This window comes from Berghia stephanieae, chromosome 7 (genome assembly GCF_034508935.2).
Source record: "Berghia stephanieae isolate SIO BIC M18660-M18661 chromosome 7, UCSD_Bste_1.3, whole genome shotgun sequence".
Lineage (NCBI taxonomy): Eukaryota > Metazoa > Mollusca > Gastropoda > Nudibranchia > Aeolidiidae > Berghia > Berghia stephanieae.
Window position 1 is genome coordinate 8789746 of NC_088366.1, and position 16478 is coordinate 8806223.

At 36.9% G+C, this 16478-nt stretch overlaps 1 protein-coding gene across 2 annotated transcripts in view; it reads right to left on the minus strand.

Annotated features, from left to right (window-relative positions):
• The window catches only part of LOC144976645 (protein-glutamine gamma-glutamyltransferase 6-like), a 55201-nt gene extending 39385 nt beyond the window's left edge, over nucleotides 1–15816 (minus strand). Inside the window, exons 1-2 of one of the 2 annotated variants that reach the window (XM_078920948.1) lie at nucleotides 15617–15816; nucleotides 8947–9221 (exon numbers count right to left, since the gene is read on the minus strand). In XM_078920948.1, coding sequence (XP_078777074.1) covers nucleotides 8947–9202 — 256 coding nt within the window. In that variant the 5' untranslated portion in view covers nucleotides 9203–9221; nucleotides 15617–15816. Of the gene's footprint in view, nucleotides 1–5263; nucleotides 5447–8946; nucleotides 9222–15616 lie in introns of those variants that run through there. The other variant, XM_078920947.1, reaches the window with a different exon arrangement.
• Nucleotides 15817–16478: the final 662 nt, after the last annotated feature.

A 16478-nucleotide genomic window follows, 5' to 3' on the forward strand; every position in this document is an offset into this window, starting at 1 on the left:
TAAACGAACAAAAGAACCATTTCCCTCCAAGTCGCCCAAAACAAAAAATACTAAAAAGAAAAAAAAAACACGAGAAAAAAAAGGAAAAAAAAAAAACCGAAAGAAAAACCGAAAAAAAACCCAAACAAGTAACAAACAAACAAAAAAGACCAAAAAAAAAGAAAGAATAAAAAAAAAAAAAAAAAAAAAAAAACAAAACAAAAAACAAAAAAAAAAAAAACAAACAAGAAACAAAACAACATGAACAACAACAGCAAAAAAACCCAACAAAAAAAAAACAAAAAAAAACACAACAAAACAAAACAAAGCAAACAAACAAAACATAACAAAACAAAAGAAAAGAAAAATAATTCATTCTTTACAATAAAGATATTTGTCTGAGCGGCGCATAGTTGAGTCCTTGGAAAAGGCTCTTTACTCACATTCTCTCACCGTACCCAGGTGTAAAACCGTTAACAGCGTTGTCTATGTTGGAAACAAATGCAATATCGCCTTACAGGCCTCTCTACCTGCATGTTAAGTGTTGCTGTTGGCTAGGGACCCTTTGTAAATCCTTTTAAGCACGTTTAGTGGATATTGCTCTATATAAATGCTTATATTTTTAACCCTCTCCTTACCACCCATTGGAAAATCGTCACATTCGTTACGATCCAACCAGCACTTTTATCATTCAGATTTATTTTGTAAATCACACAATTTAAAGACAAATGTTTTATTATAGCTATAAAAACGTGACACTGTGTTGTAGAGTTCATTTTACTGATCAATATTATGCATAGAATGTATTTGTTGCTTTTGTTTGAGTACGAAAAAAATATGTTTGTGTTGGGTGCGTGTGAAATTTTGGGGAAAATTCTGAAAATGGCTGGTAAAGAAAGGGCTAAGCATCAAAAATCCACCATGACAGAATACGGTTATGGAACAATTGGTCACATATGCGACTTAGTGTGTTAAAAATTTGTGCTAAGCCTGTAGTTACAAATTTAATTTTCCAATACTAATAGACACTTAACATGTAGGACGAAACATGACGCCTATTAGGCGATATTACATTTTTTTCGGACAGAGACAACGCTGTTAAAGGCCAGGTACTCATTTTACATCTGAGTACGGTGAGAGAATGTAGGTAAATAGCCGTTTCCAAGGACTCAACTATGCGCCGAGCGAGGCTCAAACCCATGACCATCCGAGCCGAAGGTATAATAATAATAATAATAATAATAATAATACTTTATTGCATCCCAAAAAGGAAATTTTTTGTACAGACGTGTTATAATTTACACATAAGATAAAAATACAATGGAAATAGGATGTATATATATAAAAAAGGAGCAGCTCTATAACCAGAGCTGCGCTTTATAAATATGAATAATTTCAACACTGTAAAATAGTTAAAACTGTCACTATAAATTGAAAATTGAAAAGATTGCAAAACAAATAAATTAATAAATTAATATTTATATTTTTAAAAAGTAAAAATGAGAAATAATTATATAAAATGATTATTGCTTGTTGTTATAAAGCCTAATACTGGACGGCAGAAAAGATTTTCGGTGTCTCTCTGTTTTCGTTGAAATAGAGAAAGGGCGACCACTTCTTTCTGACATAATAATTGATGGTCTTAGTGGATGATACTGGTCATTTAATATTTTAGTTATTTTATTTATACAAAATTTCTCGTATAAAAGATCTACATCGTCAACATCATTTATATAGCGTTTAATGGATTTTTTAATATTTGAATTTATTTTGTTCCTTTCCACTGCTAAGCAATTGCCTCCCCAAGCTGTTATACAAAATGACAAAACACTTTCGATTACTGCTCTATAAAATAATGTGCAGAGGGTTTTATCTATTCTAAACTGAGAGAGTTTTGATAAAAAATATGTACGTCTGCACATCTTATGCCTAATTATTTTCAAGTGTTCATCCCACTTGAGCCTGTCATCAATCGTTACACCAAGGTATTTGTAGTGAGGAACTCGCTGGACGAATTGGTCCTTTAATTTTAACGGTTCTATCGGTTCCTTCACTCTCCTAAAGTCAATCACTAGCTCCTTTGTCTTGCTTATGTTAAGCTCTAGGTGGTGGGCATCACACCAAGACACAAATCTATCAATTTCTTGCCTATAAGCCACTTCGTTGCCATTTGTTATGAGGCCTTGAAGAGCGGTGTCATCTGCAAACTTTATTAAAGGTACACTCAGGTTTTGACTTCTACAGTCATTCGTGTATATTGTGAATAATACAGGGGACAATACACAACCTTGAGGAGCGCCAGTATTTGTAGTTATACAGGAAGATTTGTTTTGCCCTAATTGAACATATTGTGCTCTCTCCGTAAGAAATTCGAGCACCCAAGCAATTATATACTTGTTTAAATTCAGACTAGTCAATTTTTGAACAACCAACTGGGGTTGCATTGTATTGAACGCTGAAGAAAAATCTGCAAAAAGCAATCTGCAATAGCTCCTAGCGTGATCTAGATGCCTGTAGATGTTGTTTGTAAACAGCAAAATGGCATCCTCTACGCCACGTCCTGGTTTGTAAGCAAATTGATGACTATCACTCAATGGCATAAACTGATTCCTAATTTTAATAAGAACAAGTTTTTCTAAAGATTTCATGACTATTGAAGTCAGTGCAACAGGTCTGAGATCGTTCATAGTTTCAAGTTTTTCTTTTTTTGGAACAGGAATAATTTTCGAAGTTTTCCAAATTTCAGGGATTGAAACGCATTGGAGGGACCAGTTAAAAATATGTGTATAAATGGGGAAAGCTGGTGGGCACATTCTTTTAATAGTTTTCCTTTCAATCCATCCGGCCCAGCAGCCTTCCTCTCGTTTAGTTTCGAAAATACGAATCTCGTTTCCTCTTCACTGACCTCAACAGCCATTTCATCTTCCAAAGCCCTGTCTAATTTATGTTTTTCATTTTCAATATCAAATTTGTTTGCTGTGTCGAAACGTGAATAGAATTTATTTAAAGTTTCAATTTCGATATCTTCTGATATAATCGTGGGCTTTGGATTATAGTTAACAGCAGTTTTAAGCCCCCGCCACGTGTCCCGTATATCCCCAGAAGAAAAGCATTTTTCAATTTTATTTTTGTACTTGTCTCTACAACTAGATATTACCCTCTTTATCTCTTTTTGTTTTGTTTTCAGATCTTTTTTGTTTCCACTAGTATAGAGAGTTTTCTTTGGTTCAATAAAAGTTTTAGATCTTTTGTTATCCAAGGCTTATTGTTAGGATAATATTTTATTTCTTTTTTACAAGACACTAGCTGTTCACAGAATTTTAAATACTCACTCACACAGTCATTCAGCTCATCCACACTATCACATGATTCGATAAAAACATTCCAGTCAGTGCATTCAAAACAACCACGCAAATCTTCACACACACTTCCGTTCCAGATCTGTACACTTTTCTTTACTGGTTTTACACGTTTAAAAACAGGGCGGTAGGTGGGGAGTAGCAAGAGCATGCAGTGGTCAGATAAACCTAATGGGGCACGGGGTAAACATTTATAACTATTTTTAATATTACACAGGAATAAATCTAATGTTTTTTTGTCCCTTGTCTCGCAGTCCACGTATTGATGAAGTCCCGGAGAGTAAAATCGTTACATTGGTTAAAATCGCCAGTGACCATCAATACGGCATCGGGTGACTTAATTTGAATGTCCTGTATTTCTTTCCTCAAAATATTTTTCGCTGTGGTGTTGTCTGATGATGGTGGAATGTAGACGTTGACGATGATGACATGAGTATATTCCCGGGGTAGGTAATATGGTCGTGACGAAACAGTAATAAATTCAATATAATCGTCACAATACATTTTCTTTATCTGACAGTTATTGGGGTGGCACCATTTGTTGTTAATATATGTGCACACCCCACCCCCAGTTCGTTTATTTACATTAGTCCGATCTCCTCGAAATAGTGAATATTGTTCAATATTAAAACATGATGATGGTATGTGAGGAGATAGCCAAGTCTCTGTTAACGCTATTATGGAGGCTTGACGATAGTCACTATTAAAACGACACAGTGAAAACAGTTCATCAATTTTATTTTTCAGTGATCTTACATTACCTGTCACTACACAGGGTAAAAATGGACGAAAAGGCCGTCTGTTAAATTTTGTTTTTATTCCTCCCTTTCTCCCCCTCTTTCTTACTTTAATAAACGATGTGTCAATAGTGGGTGGTGGGGGTGACACGGGTTGGAGGGATCGGAGAGTCTCTGGAGTATAAGTTATCGATAGGCTTATTTTGGCAGTAAAATCACAGGCTAAAACACCATTTATGCTTATAAATATACTAATAAATATAAAAATCAGGAACAATATATACTTCACATCCATTTTGAATAAAAATTAGGCTTAAATTCCGACGATTGAATGATAAATGAATAAAAAAAAAAAAAAAAGGTGAGTGTCATACCTCAAGACCACTTAGCCTTACGATTAATAAACATTAATCAACATAAATAAACAACTAAATTGTTTTTACTCAAGCAATATAATTTTATAAGATTCTTTTGCACTCTTTTCTTTGAAATTCTTTTCAAGGTCACGCTTCCTTAAAGTACATTTCTAGAATTCCAAACTCAATAGAGCTACAATCAAATGATCTTCTAACAATGGAAATAAATATTACCACAAATATTGTCGATATAAATAATAACAGTATGTGTATTACAAAAGATTTACATTATAACAACGAAGAGTTGTAACAAAGGACGCATGGTTATGATAATATTAGACACAATTACACTTTGAAAAGCCGAACAATTATAGTGCGGCTATGTGGTCTAGTGGTATGACACTCGCTTTCGGATCGGAAGGTCCTGGGTTCGAGCCTCGCGCTCGGCGCATAGTTGAATCCTTGGAAAAGACTCTTTACTCACATTCTCTCACCGTACTCAGGTGTAAAATGAGTACCTGGCCGTTAACACCAGTGTCTTTGTCCGAAAAATTGTAATATCGCCTAACAGGCGTCATGTCCCGTCCTACATGTTAAATGTTGCTGTTGACCAGGGATCCCTTGTAAAGCGCTTTGAGCACAATTAGTGGATATTGCGCTATATAAAGCTCAATTTAAATTTAAATACAAAAGATTTACATTATAACAACGAAGAGTTGTAACAAAGGACACATAATATATGATACAATGACACTTTGAAAAGCCGAACAATTATATCCTATCCAAACAATAACATATCTTAGATAATAAAAACAAAATTTGATCAACTTACCGGCTCAGTGTGTCTTGATTCTATTCAACTTGGTCAGTCTAAAAACAAACAAAACACACACACATACACACGTCCGCTCGCCCGCTGCAGGAACAGAATCAGCAATTATAGAGGAGGAATTTTGATGTCGACATGCACGAACACAAGCAAATCCTGGCGCGATCGGGTGTGTCCAATGATCAAAATTTTGAAATTAGATGATCTGGAACGGTTGGGTGAACAGAAAAAGTTTTTTTGTTTTTTTGTTGTTTTTTTTTTTTTGGGGGGGGGGGGGGGGGGGGGGGGGGGGGGAGGGGGGTGGTTTGAAATCAAATGTGACCCTCAATGTCAATCGGGTATTATGTCGGGATGAACCCGTTTTAGAAAATTGAATTTAAAGCTAAAATAATCAAATATACAAATGTGTGTTTTGCAGTTTAAGAAACTAAATTCACTCTCTTCAATGAAAGAATTGAATTTAACTAAATTTTGATCATTTCTTGACTAAAAATCCAATATTCAGTGTCAGCCTCACCACGAATGAAGTACCGTTTTGAGACGTTGAGTTACAAATAGAGATTAAATTTAACTGTTACGCATTGACACGGACAAAGCGGTGGTCGCTACAACAACGTTTCTATTCAGTTTGTCCAAACACAGGTGTCGTGCCATATATCTCTCCTCTCCTTCCATCTGACGATATAACACACAATCAATGTGTTGAAATCTCTCAATCTTATTTCTTTGACTTTCGAAATCAATACCGAAAATAGCATTTATTGATTGGTGGTCGATTGATTCAACTCCAAATCGACAAAATTGGAATTCTATTGAAAGACAAAATCAATGAGGCGTGACGAGTACCCCAATTTAATTCAACCATAACTTCCTTTGACTGAGAAGCCGCGCGTATCGATAAATGGGTCGTCGTAAAGGCAGGCGGTTTATAAATTTTTGAATTTTATGTATGTATGTATGTATGTATGTATGTATGTATGTATGTATGTATGTATGTATGTATGTATGTATGTATGTATGTATGTATGTATGTATGTATGTATGTATGTATGTATGTATGTATGTATGTATGTATGTATGTATGTATGTATGTATGTATGTATGTATGTATGTATGTATGTATGTATGTATGTATGTATGTATGTATGTATGTATGTATGTATGTATGTATGTATGTATGTATGTATGTATGTATGTATGTATGTATGTATGTATGTATGTATGTATGTATGTATGTATGTATGTATGTATGTATGTATGCAATGTATGTATGTATGTATGTATGTATGTATGTATGTATGTATGTAATATGTCTCCTTGCCTTGTCGACAACATATGAGCAGGTGTTTCAAAACGTTATTATGTTGGAGTGAAAGAATCCATCAGAGCCATCCGTTTATCCCGGTTTCTATAGCGTGAAAAGGACTATAGCATGCTACCCTTTGGATACAACGCTAATCTATCACGAAGCAATTTCCATCAGATCTAAACAGTCGTATGTACATCATGCTTATAACATTGAATTTTAACCTTAACTATCCGGCTATGTGGTCTTGTAGTATGACACTCGCTTTCGGATCGGAAGGTCCTGGGTTTGAGCCGCGCTCGATGCATAATTGAGTCCTTGGAAAAGGCTCTTTACTCACATTCTCTTACCGTACTCATGTGTAAAATGAGTACCTGGCCGTCTACAGCGTTGTCTCTATCCGAAAAAATAGTAATATCGCCTAATGGGTGTCGTGTCTCATCATACATGTTAAGTGTTGCTTTTGGCCAGAGAACCCTTGTAAAGGGCATTCAGCACGTTTCGTGGATATTGCGCTATATAAAAGCTCAATTATTACTTTAAAAAAGCTCAACTCATACCATTTGAAGTAAAATCATTGCTTTCACTGAAAGGAAAGTTTTGTATTTTCAAATAACATCCAATTTCAAATTCTGACCAAACGGGATTTCATACTTAATTTTCTTCATCTCGATTATTCGGACGTAATGGCGTTTTGAGGCGACATGTCAAAGAATTTTATTGAAGACTGTTTCATTAAGATTTGGTCCTACAGACACCAAATGTGATGTGATTGCAAAGCGGTATGGTAAACAAATAAAAAACTAAACAACAAAAAACAAAACCCAACCCCCCCCCCCCCCCCCCCCCCAAACAACAACAACAAAACTTGAGCTTTAATATAGCGCAATATCCACTAAACATGCTCAAAGCGCATTACAAGGGGTCCCTGACCAACAGCAGCACGTAACACGTAGAACGAGACATGACGTCTGTTAGGCGATATTACAAAAAAAAAAAAAAACAACAAAAAAACCCCAACCAAATTCAAATATCATAGTTTAAATACAAAACCCTCTAACCCCCCACCCCCCCCCCCCCCCCCCAAAAAAAAAGAAACAAAAAAATCCCCCAAAAAAAACAACCCAACATAGACCCAGAAACAGCAAAACAATTCAAACTTGAGCTTTTATATTGCGCAATATTTACTAACCGTGATCAAAACGCTTTGCAAAAGGTCCCAGGAAAACAACAACATATATATTGGTTGTTTATAAACAATAAGGTGAATGATATCGACCTCTTGTCTGATCATTGTTACTGTTTTTATAGCGTCAAGTAAGTGAGTCGAGATATCACATGATTTTCTCGGTCATATTATAAACGTTTAAGTTTACACAGAGATTTCTATGTTCGTTCTATTGATCAACCGGTAGAATAGTGGGTATTTTACTTAGACACATACCATCGATTGTAAACCTTATTTATTATTATTATTATTTTTTTTTTGGTTTATTTTTTTGTTTTCTTTCTTTTTTAAGTGAATAAAATACGAGAAACCCAAGAATTGAATTGAAATGAATGGGAGCGATCTATATTCATGTTTTGGTCCAAGTCATCAATCACATGATTTGTTAAGGTCCAACGATTGGATATTTCTTAACAAATGTAAACACACTGCTTTGTTTATAAAAGTTGTACATATATGTATATGTGTGTCAAGCTGAACAAAATGACCAATCGCGATGTAAGATATTTCAAAAGCTGTGAATACTTTTCACTATGTGGGTCATAGCGTGCAATGTGACCAATGACCTCGAGCACATGTAAAGTAAATATAGATCATGCCCATTGAATACTCTTCAACAATCGTAATAATGATAATGGTAACTTAGTAACACCAAAGAGCGTGTAGGTAACGATTGTTATGTTACCAAGAGCTCTCACTTCCCGCTTTTGGTGAAGCCGAGCATCTTCCGTCTTCTACTCGTATTTTCTTCATTGTATCAGTAAGCCTAGCGCGCATGATACACGCGGAGCACACCCACCTCGCTGTCTCGCCTGGCACGCGACAATAGCATTGCGGTTAAGAGAAGTGAGAGCTCTTGGTAACTACGTTACCCTACACACTCTTTGGTAACACTGGCTCTCAACTATCGGAAAAATGGCGGACGCCCGTATGAAATATTTCTCCGGCTAGTATAAAGCGTATCCAGAAGAAAAAAAAACCCACATACATTTGATCATGTTTTGACTTTTACACATTCTGATCACAAGACATATGAAAAGTTCTCGCCAGCATGAAAAATAAAAAGTAATGATTTTCTTTGTTTAGAACCAAGACGTTGCCAGGCGGCGTGACATCAGACTATTGAATCGTATTGCTATAATCCCGGCATACCCTCATGTTCCTTCTCTGCTTCTTTGTAAGCGTCAAGCTTTGTTCGAGAATCTTTGTCCAGCTTCTTCTCCCACGTGGCGGAGTCTCTGACGTGGGGCCTGTCTCGCTTTCGGGGTTTTCCGTAGAGGCGGATACTGACGGACGACGAGGCCTGGCGTCTGTAGAACTCATTTCGCTGGATCAATGTGCGCTGCTTCAGGATGAATGTGTTCTGTTTGGAAAAGTTCCTTCCCTTGCCGTAGACCTGGGAATACATTGCTCTAGATGATTAAAGTCTGCAGATAGAAAAAGGAGGAACATTAACAAAAAAAAAAAAAGATAGATGTAAACATCTGTATTTTCTTTTAAACATCCCAAAAACTTGTGCTTTTATATAGTACAACATTCTCTAAACGTGCTCAATGCGCTTTACAAGGCATCCCAAGCCAACAGCAACACGTAACATGTAGGACAAGACGTCATGTGCTGCTATCTGATTTTTTGACATGACACTGGCCTTCGGATAGGAAGATCTGTTAGGCGATATAACAACGCTGTTAACGGCCAGTTACTCATTTAACACCTGATTACGATGCGGCTATGTGGTCTAGTGGTATGACACTCGCTTTCGGATCCGAAGGTCCTGGGTTCGAGCCTCGCGCTCGGCGCATAGTTGAGTCCTTGGAAAAGGCTCTTTACTCACATTCTCTCACCGTACTCAGGTGTAAAATGAGTACCTGGCCGTTAACAGCGTTGTCTTTGTCCGAAAAATTGTAATATCGCCTAACAGGCGTCATGTCCCGTCCTACATGTTAAATGTTGCTGTTGACCAGGGACCCCTTGTAAAGCGCTTTGAGCACATTTAGTGGATATTGCGCTATATAAAGCTCAATTATTATGATTACGATGGAGAATGTGAGTAAAGAGCCTTTTCCGGGGTCTTAATTATGCGTCGCTCAGAACGGGGCTGGAACCCAGGATCTTCCGATCCGAAGGCCAGTGTCATGCCAAAAAATCAAATAGCAGCACAACAATATTGTAAGTGAACTAAGTAGATAAGCACTAATATAAATGAAAAGAAAAATCGAGCTTTATTATAGCTCAACATCAACTTGATAAGTGGAACTTCTGTCGATAATAGGATTCAATAGTCGTAACGTCACTTCCTTCCTAATGACGCATGGTAACTTAGTAACACTGGCTCTAAACTATCGGAACAATGGCGGACGCCCGTATGAAATATTTTTCCGGGCGAGCATAAAAACGTTTCCAGAGGAAAAAAAAACACATAAATTTGATCATGTTTTGACTTTTACACATTCTGATCAAAAGGCATATGAAAAGTTCTAGCCAGCATGAAGAATAAAAAGGAATGATTTTCTTTGTTTAGAACCGGGCTGCGTGACATCAGACTACTGAAGCCAATTGATGGTCTCAATTTTCACGATCGAGGGATCAAAACTCTGAAGTGTCCAGACAAAGATCGTGGAATAGCCAATCAATCAAGTCTCGAAAAACAATTATCTGGTTCGGTAGATAATGTTTAGAAGTAGCTTCGGTGTGATGTAAAGCGAGAGAGGTAGTCGTCATCACTGACGCAAAAAACAAAAACAAAACAAATCCACCCCCCCTCCCCCCCCCAAATGACAAACAAACAAACAAACAGACAAAAAAAAAACAAACAAAACAAACCCTACCCCCCCCCCCCGCCCCCCCCCAAAAAACAAATGACAAACAGACAAACAAACAGACAAAAAAAAACCAAAACAAATAAAAATAGCAACAAAAAAACCCAAAAAAAAAAACAAAACAATAAAAACAAAACAAACAACAATTCAAATAAAATCAAGAGATAAGCCAGAAAGTAGACAATAAACAAAAAAAAAAAAAAAACCCAAAAAACTAAACAAAGCAAGAAAGATAAAAAGAAAGAAGGAAGAACCCCGCTCTCCCCCCCCCCCCCCCCCACACACACACACAAAAATAAAAAAAAAAAACAACAAAAAAAAAACAACAAAAAAAAACAAACAAACAAACAAACAAACAAACAAACTTTAAAAAAACCCAAAAATAATAAATAAAAATCATCCAGTTGTGAATAGGTAGCTACGTTTGTTAGATTTGCCGGTAAGATACAGGTCCTTTGCGGCTATGTTCTGTTCGGAAGGTTTAGGGTTCGAGATTCTCTCTAAGCGACGCATAGTGAATCCTTGGAAAAGGATCTTGCCTCACATTCTCTCATCGTACTAAGGTGTAAAATGCGTACCTGGCTTTCTACAACACTGTCTCTGTCGGAAAAAAACAATGTAATATCGCCTAAAAGGCGTCATGTCTCTTCCTCCACGTTAAGTGTTGGTGTCGGCCAGGGACCCATTATTGTAAAGCGCTGTGAACAGGTTAAGTGGATGTTGCGCTATATAAATGCTCAAGTTCTATCCATATGAATCGTCGTTACTGTCAGTAGATCTTTAGATAAATATGAATAGATAGTATGCGCTTGGCTAAGAAGCTCACAACATTGCCACCCGGAAATATAACGGACCAACAAAACTATGTGTATCCTTGAACGTTTATAGTCTGGTTAATACAGTTTAGTGAGAATTACTCATAAACGCGGATGGCAAAAAGCAATAACAAAGACATGACTAACGTCAACTTCATACTATCTATAGATAGAATGCGCTTGGCCAAGGAGTTCACAACATTGCCATCCGGAAGTATAACGGACCAACACACAAACTCTGTGTAACCATGAACTTTTATAGTCTGGTTAATACAGTTTAGTGAGAACAACTCACAAACGCGGATGGCAAAAACAATAACAAAGGCCTGAGTGACGTCATCGAATTATCGATATGTCTTGGAGGGTTCTTGTGTTGGACTCATGGAAACAAGTGATCCCATTGGTTGAACTATTGAATACAACTCACGATTTGTTTTCTTTTGTGGCCAAAGACTGGCATTTTGACGTCATTTTTGGTCAGTGTCAGGCTATAAGTTAACGATGGCAACGCTATTATAACCGTCGCCATCGTAAAGTTATAGCCTAATACTGGCCAAAAAATGAAGTCAAAATGCCAGTCTTTTGCCACAAAAGAAAACAAATCGTGAGATGTATTCAATAGTTCAACCAATGAAATAACTTGTTTCCATGAGCTCTACTAACGACAACTCACTAGACGCTAAACAAATCTAAAAAATGACGTCAAACTGCCAGTCCTAGAGGGTTCTTGTGTCAGGCTATATGTTAACGATGGCTTCGCTTGAACCCACTGCGACTTAAAGTTTGAAGTCATTTTTTAAAGGTTCTTGCGCCGTCTAGTAAGTTGTTAGTGATGCTCAGGGAAACAAGTGATTCCATTCGTTGAACTATTGAATGCAATTCACGATTTGTTTTCTTTTGTGGCAAAAGACTTGTCTTTTGACGTCATTTTTTGGTCAGTGTCAGCGTAGCCATCGTTATGTTATAGCCTGATACTGAAATCCAAAAGGACTGGCAGTTTGACGTCATTATTTGTTTTTTTGCACCGCCTTGTGAGTTGCCGTTAGTAGAGCTCATGGAAACAAGTTATTTCATTGGTTGAACTATTGAATACAACTCACGATTTGTTTTCTTTTGTGGCCAAAGACTGGCATTTTGACGTCATTTTTGGCCAGTATCGGGCCATAATTTTACGAAGGCCGCGGTGTCAGGCTATAAGCTTACGATGGCAATGGTTTTAGTGTCAGGCTATAGATAGTATGCAGATGACGTCATTCAGGCCTTTGTTATTGTTTTTGCCATCCGCGTTTGTGAGTTGTTCTCACTAAACTGTATTAACCAGACTATAAAAATTCATGGTTACACAGAGTTTGTGTGTTGGTCCGTTATACTTCCGGATGGCAATGTTGTGAACTCCTTGGCCAAGCGCATTCTATCTATAGATAGAATTAAGTTGACATCACTCATGTCTTTGTTATTGTTTTTGCTATCCGAGTTTATGAGTAATGCTCACTAAACTGTATCAATCAGACTATAGATAGTTCGAAGATGACGTCACTCAGGTCTTTGTTACTGTTTTTGCCATCCGTGTTTGTGAGTTGTTCTCACTAAACTGTATTAACCAGTCTATAAAAGTTCATGGTTACACAGTGTGTGTGTGTGTTGGTCCGTTATACTTCCGGATGGCAATGTTGTGAACTCCTTGGCCAAGCGCATTCTATCTATAGATAGTATGCGCTTGGCTAAGAAGCTCATAACATTGCCATCCGGAAGTATAACGGACCAACACACAATACGGTGTGTTTCCTTGAACGTTTATAGTCAGGTTAATACAGTTCAGTGAGCATTACTCATAAACGCGGATGGCAAAAAAAACAATAACAAAGACCTGAGTGACGTCATCTTCGAACTATCTATAGACGTTTAAGGTTACATATAGGTTTGTGTGTTGGTTCGCTATACTTCCGGATGGCAATGTTGTGAGTTTCTTAACCAAGCGCATACTATATATAAGTTACGAGGGCTACGATCAGGCTGTAGTTTTCGTAAACCCATACACAATGACACTGACCAAAAACTTACGTTACGAAACAAGCGGAGATAACCCCCCCCCCCCCCCCCCCCCCCCTCCCCCCCCCCCAAAAAAAAAAATGAACAATGAGTTATAGATAGTTCGAAGATGACGTCACTCAGGCCTTTGTTATTGTTTTTGCCATCCGCGTTTGTGAGTTGTTCTCACTAAACTGTATTAACCAGACTATAAAAGTTCATGGTTACACAGAGTTTGTGTGTTGGTCCGTTATACTTCCGGATGGCAATGTTGTGAACTCCTTGGCCAAGCGCATTCTATCTATAGATAGAATTAAGTTGACATCACTCATGTCTTTGTTATTGTTTTTGCTATCCGAGTTTATGAGTAATGCTCACTAAACTGTATCAATCAGACTATAGATAGTTCGAAGATGACGTCACTCAGGCCTTTGTTATTGTTTTTGCCATCCGCGTTTGTGAGTTGTTCTCACTAAACTGTATTAACCAGTCTATAAAAGTTCATGGTTACACCGTGTTTGTGTGTTGGTCCGTTATACTTCCGGATGGCAATGTTGTGAACTCCTTGGCCAAGCGCATTCTATCTATAGATAGTATGCACTTGGCTGAGAAGCTCATAACATTGCCATCCGGAAGTATAACGGACCAACACACAATACGGTGTGTATCCATGAACTTTTATAGACTGGTTAATACAGTTTAGTGAGAATCACTCATAAACGCGGATGGCAAAAAAAAATAAAAAAAAAATAGCAAAGACCTGAGTGACGTCATCTTCGAACTATCTATAGACGTTTAAGGTTACATATAAGTTTGTGTGTTGGTTCACTATACTTCCGGATGGCAATGTTGTGAGCTTCTTAACCAAGCGCATACTATATATAAGTTACGAGGGCCACTATCAGGCTGTAGTTTTCGTAAACCCATACACAATGACACTGACTAAAAACTTACGTTACAAAACAAGCGGAGATAACCCCCCCCCCCCCAAAAAAAACAAACAAAAAAAACAAACAAACAAAAAAAAAAACATGAACAATGAGTTATATTCAAGAGTTAAACCGTTGGGATCATTTGTTTTCTTGAGAATTAATGGCGACAGCTCCCTTTTCACTTTCTTCTGGTGATCATCGCTTTGAATTATGACGTAATATTTAGCTAAGTGTCAGGCTATGAATTTACAAAAGCTACAGTCAAACCTGAGGAGTCCTGATTCCATACCTGGTAGAGCACACCCTCCACACGCTAAGGGACCAAGATCGAGCCCGGTGCAGTCGAGATTTGTTTTTTCTTCCGACTCCCCTGTCCACCCAAGAGTGACTGGGTAGCTGGGTCTATTAAATCTGGTGGAAAGTTCTTTACGACAAACTAGAGTCCTATATAAAGGGTAGTATGCAATTGTCCGTTTCATGCTATAGAAACAGGGAGAAAACTACGGCTCCATGGGCTTAACGACTTTAAAGAGCTACTTTTCTTATAGTCGGAAATTGATCCGTGAGTTTATGGCTAAAAAGGACATGAACTTTTATAGAGTGCAATATCCACAAAACGTGCTCAAAGCGCTTTACACTGATAAAGATTAAAAGCAGGGAATCGGCTAACAAGAACCGTAAGGAAAATGAGAAAGAAAGAGAGAGAGAGAGAGAGAGAGAGAGAGAGAGAGAGAGAGAGAGAGAGAGAGAGAAAGAGAGAGAGAGAATGAGAGGGAGAGAGTGGCACAGAGAGATAGAGAGAATAAGAGAAAGAGATATATGTGCGGGGTAAAGAGATTGAGAGACGGAGAGAGAGTGACAGAGAGAGAAAGAGAGAGAGAGAGAGTGACAGAGAGAGAAAGAGAGAGAGAGAGAGAGAAAGAAAGAGAGAGAGAGAAATAAAGAAAGAGAGAGAGAGAGACAGAGAGACAGAGGGAGAAAGAGAGATAGATAGATAGATAGATAGAGAGAGAGATAGATAGATAGATAGATAGATAGATAGAGACAGAGCGAGGGAGAGAGAAAGAATATATATTATATATATATATATTATATATATATATATATATATATATATATATATATATATATATATATATAGAGAGAGAGAGAGAGATAGATAGATAGATAGATAGAGAGAGAGAGTTAGACAATAAATAGACACATAAAATCTCTCTGGATTGCTTACCTCCACTCCGTCCCTATTTCTTTCCCCTGTCTGTGTCAGATAGAAATCCAAATGGCAGTGTCGTGTCGAGTAGTAAATCAATGGTTTCCCATCGATGTCCGTGCAAGTGCCATAATATTCAATGTCGTGTGTGTCACTGATTCACGGAAACACACACACATACATACAACACATACACATCCAATCACACATTAGTGTCCTCACAACACGGGTTCAGATCAATCACACTCGATCACCAACACGTTCAATTGGAATTAATCGATAGAATAGTAAAATGAGAAGAAAGAAAAAGACAAGTGAAAAAGAAGAGAGAGATAGTATTATGGATAGGACCCTAGTGCACACATGCTTTTGTTTTGTGGGGGTAAGAGATAATGCGTCCTTAGTAACGGGAAGTATATTGGTTCACATGAGTGATACCGTTGAACATAATGTAATATATATATATATATATATATATATATATATATATATATATATATATATATATATATATATATCTATATATGTTATCTCACCTTTTTAAAAATTATTTCTCGCCTACAGGTAAGAAAGAGTTTTTAAAAAAGTGGGATAATGGATATAATTCGCCCTCCGTAATTGTCGAGCACTCTATATGATCCATGTCTTTCTATTTCTCACGAATGTATATATATTATATATATATATATATATATATATTATATATATATATATATATATATATACATATATATATATATATATATATATATTATATATATATATATATATATATATATATATATATCAAGATAGATTGGAGATATAGATAGATACATATCATTTTGGATAAAAAGGATAGAAATAGCATATAATATAGATAAATAGATAGAAAGGATAT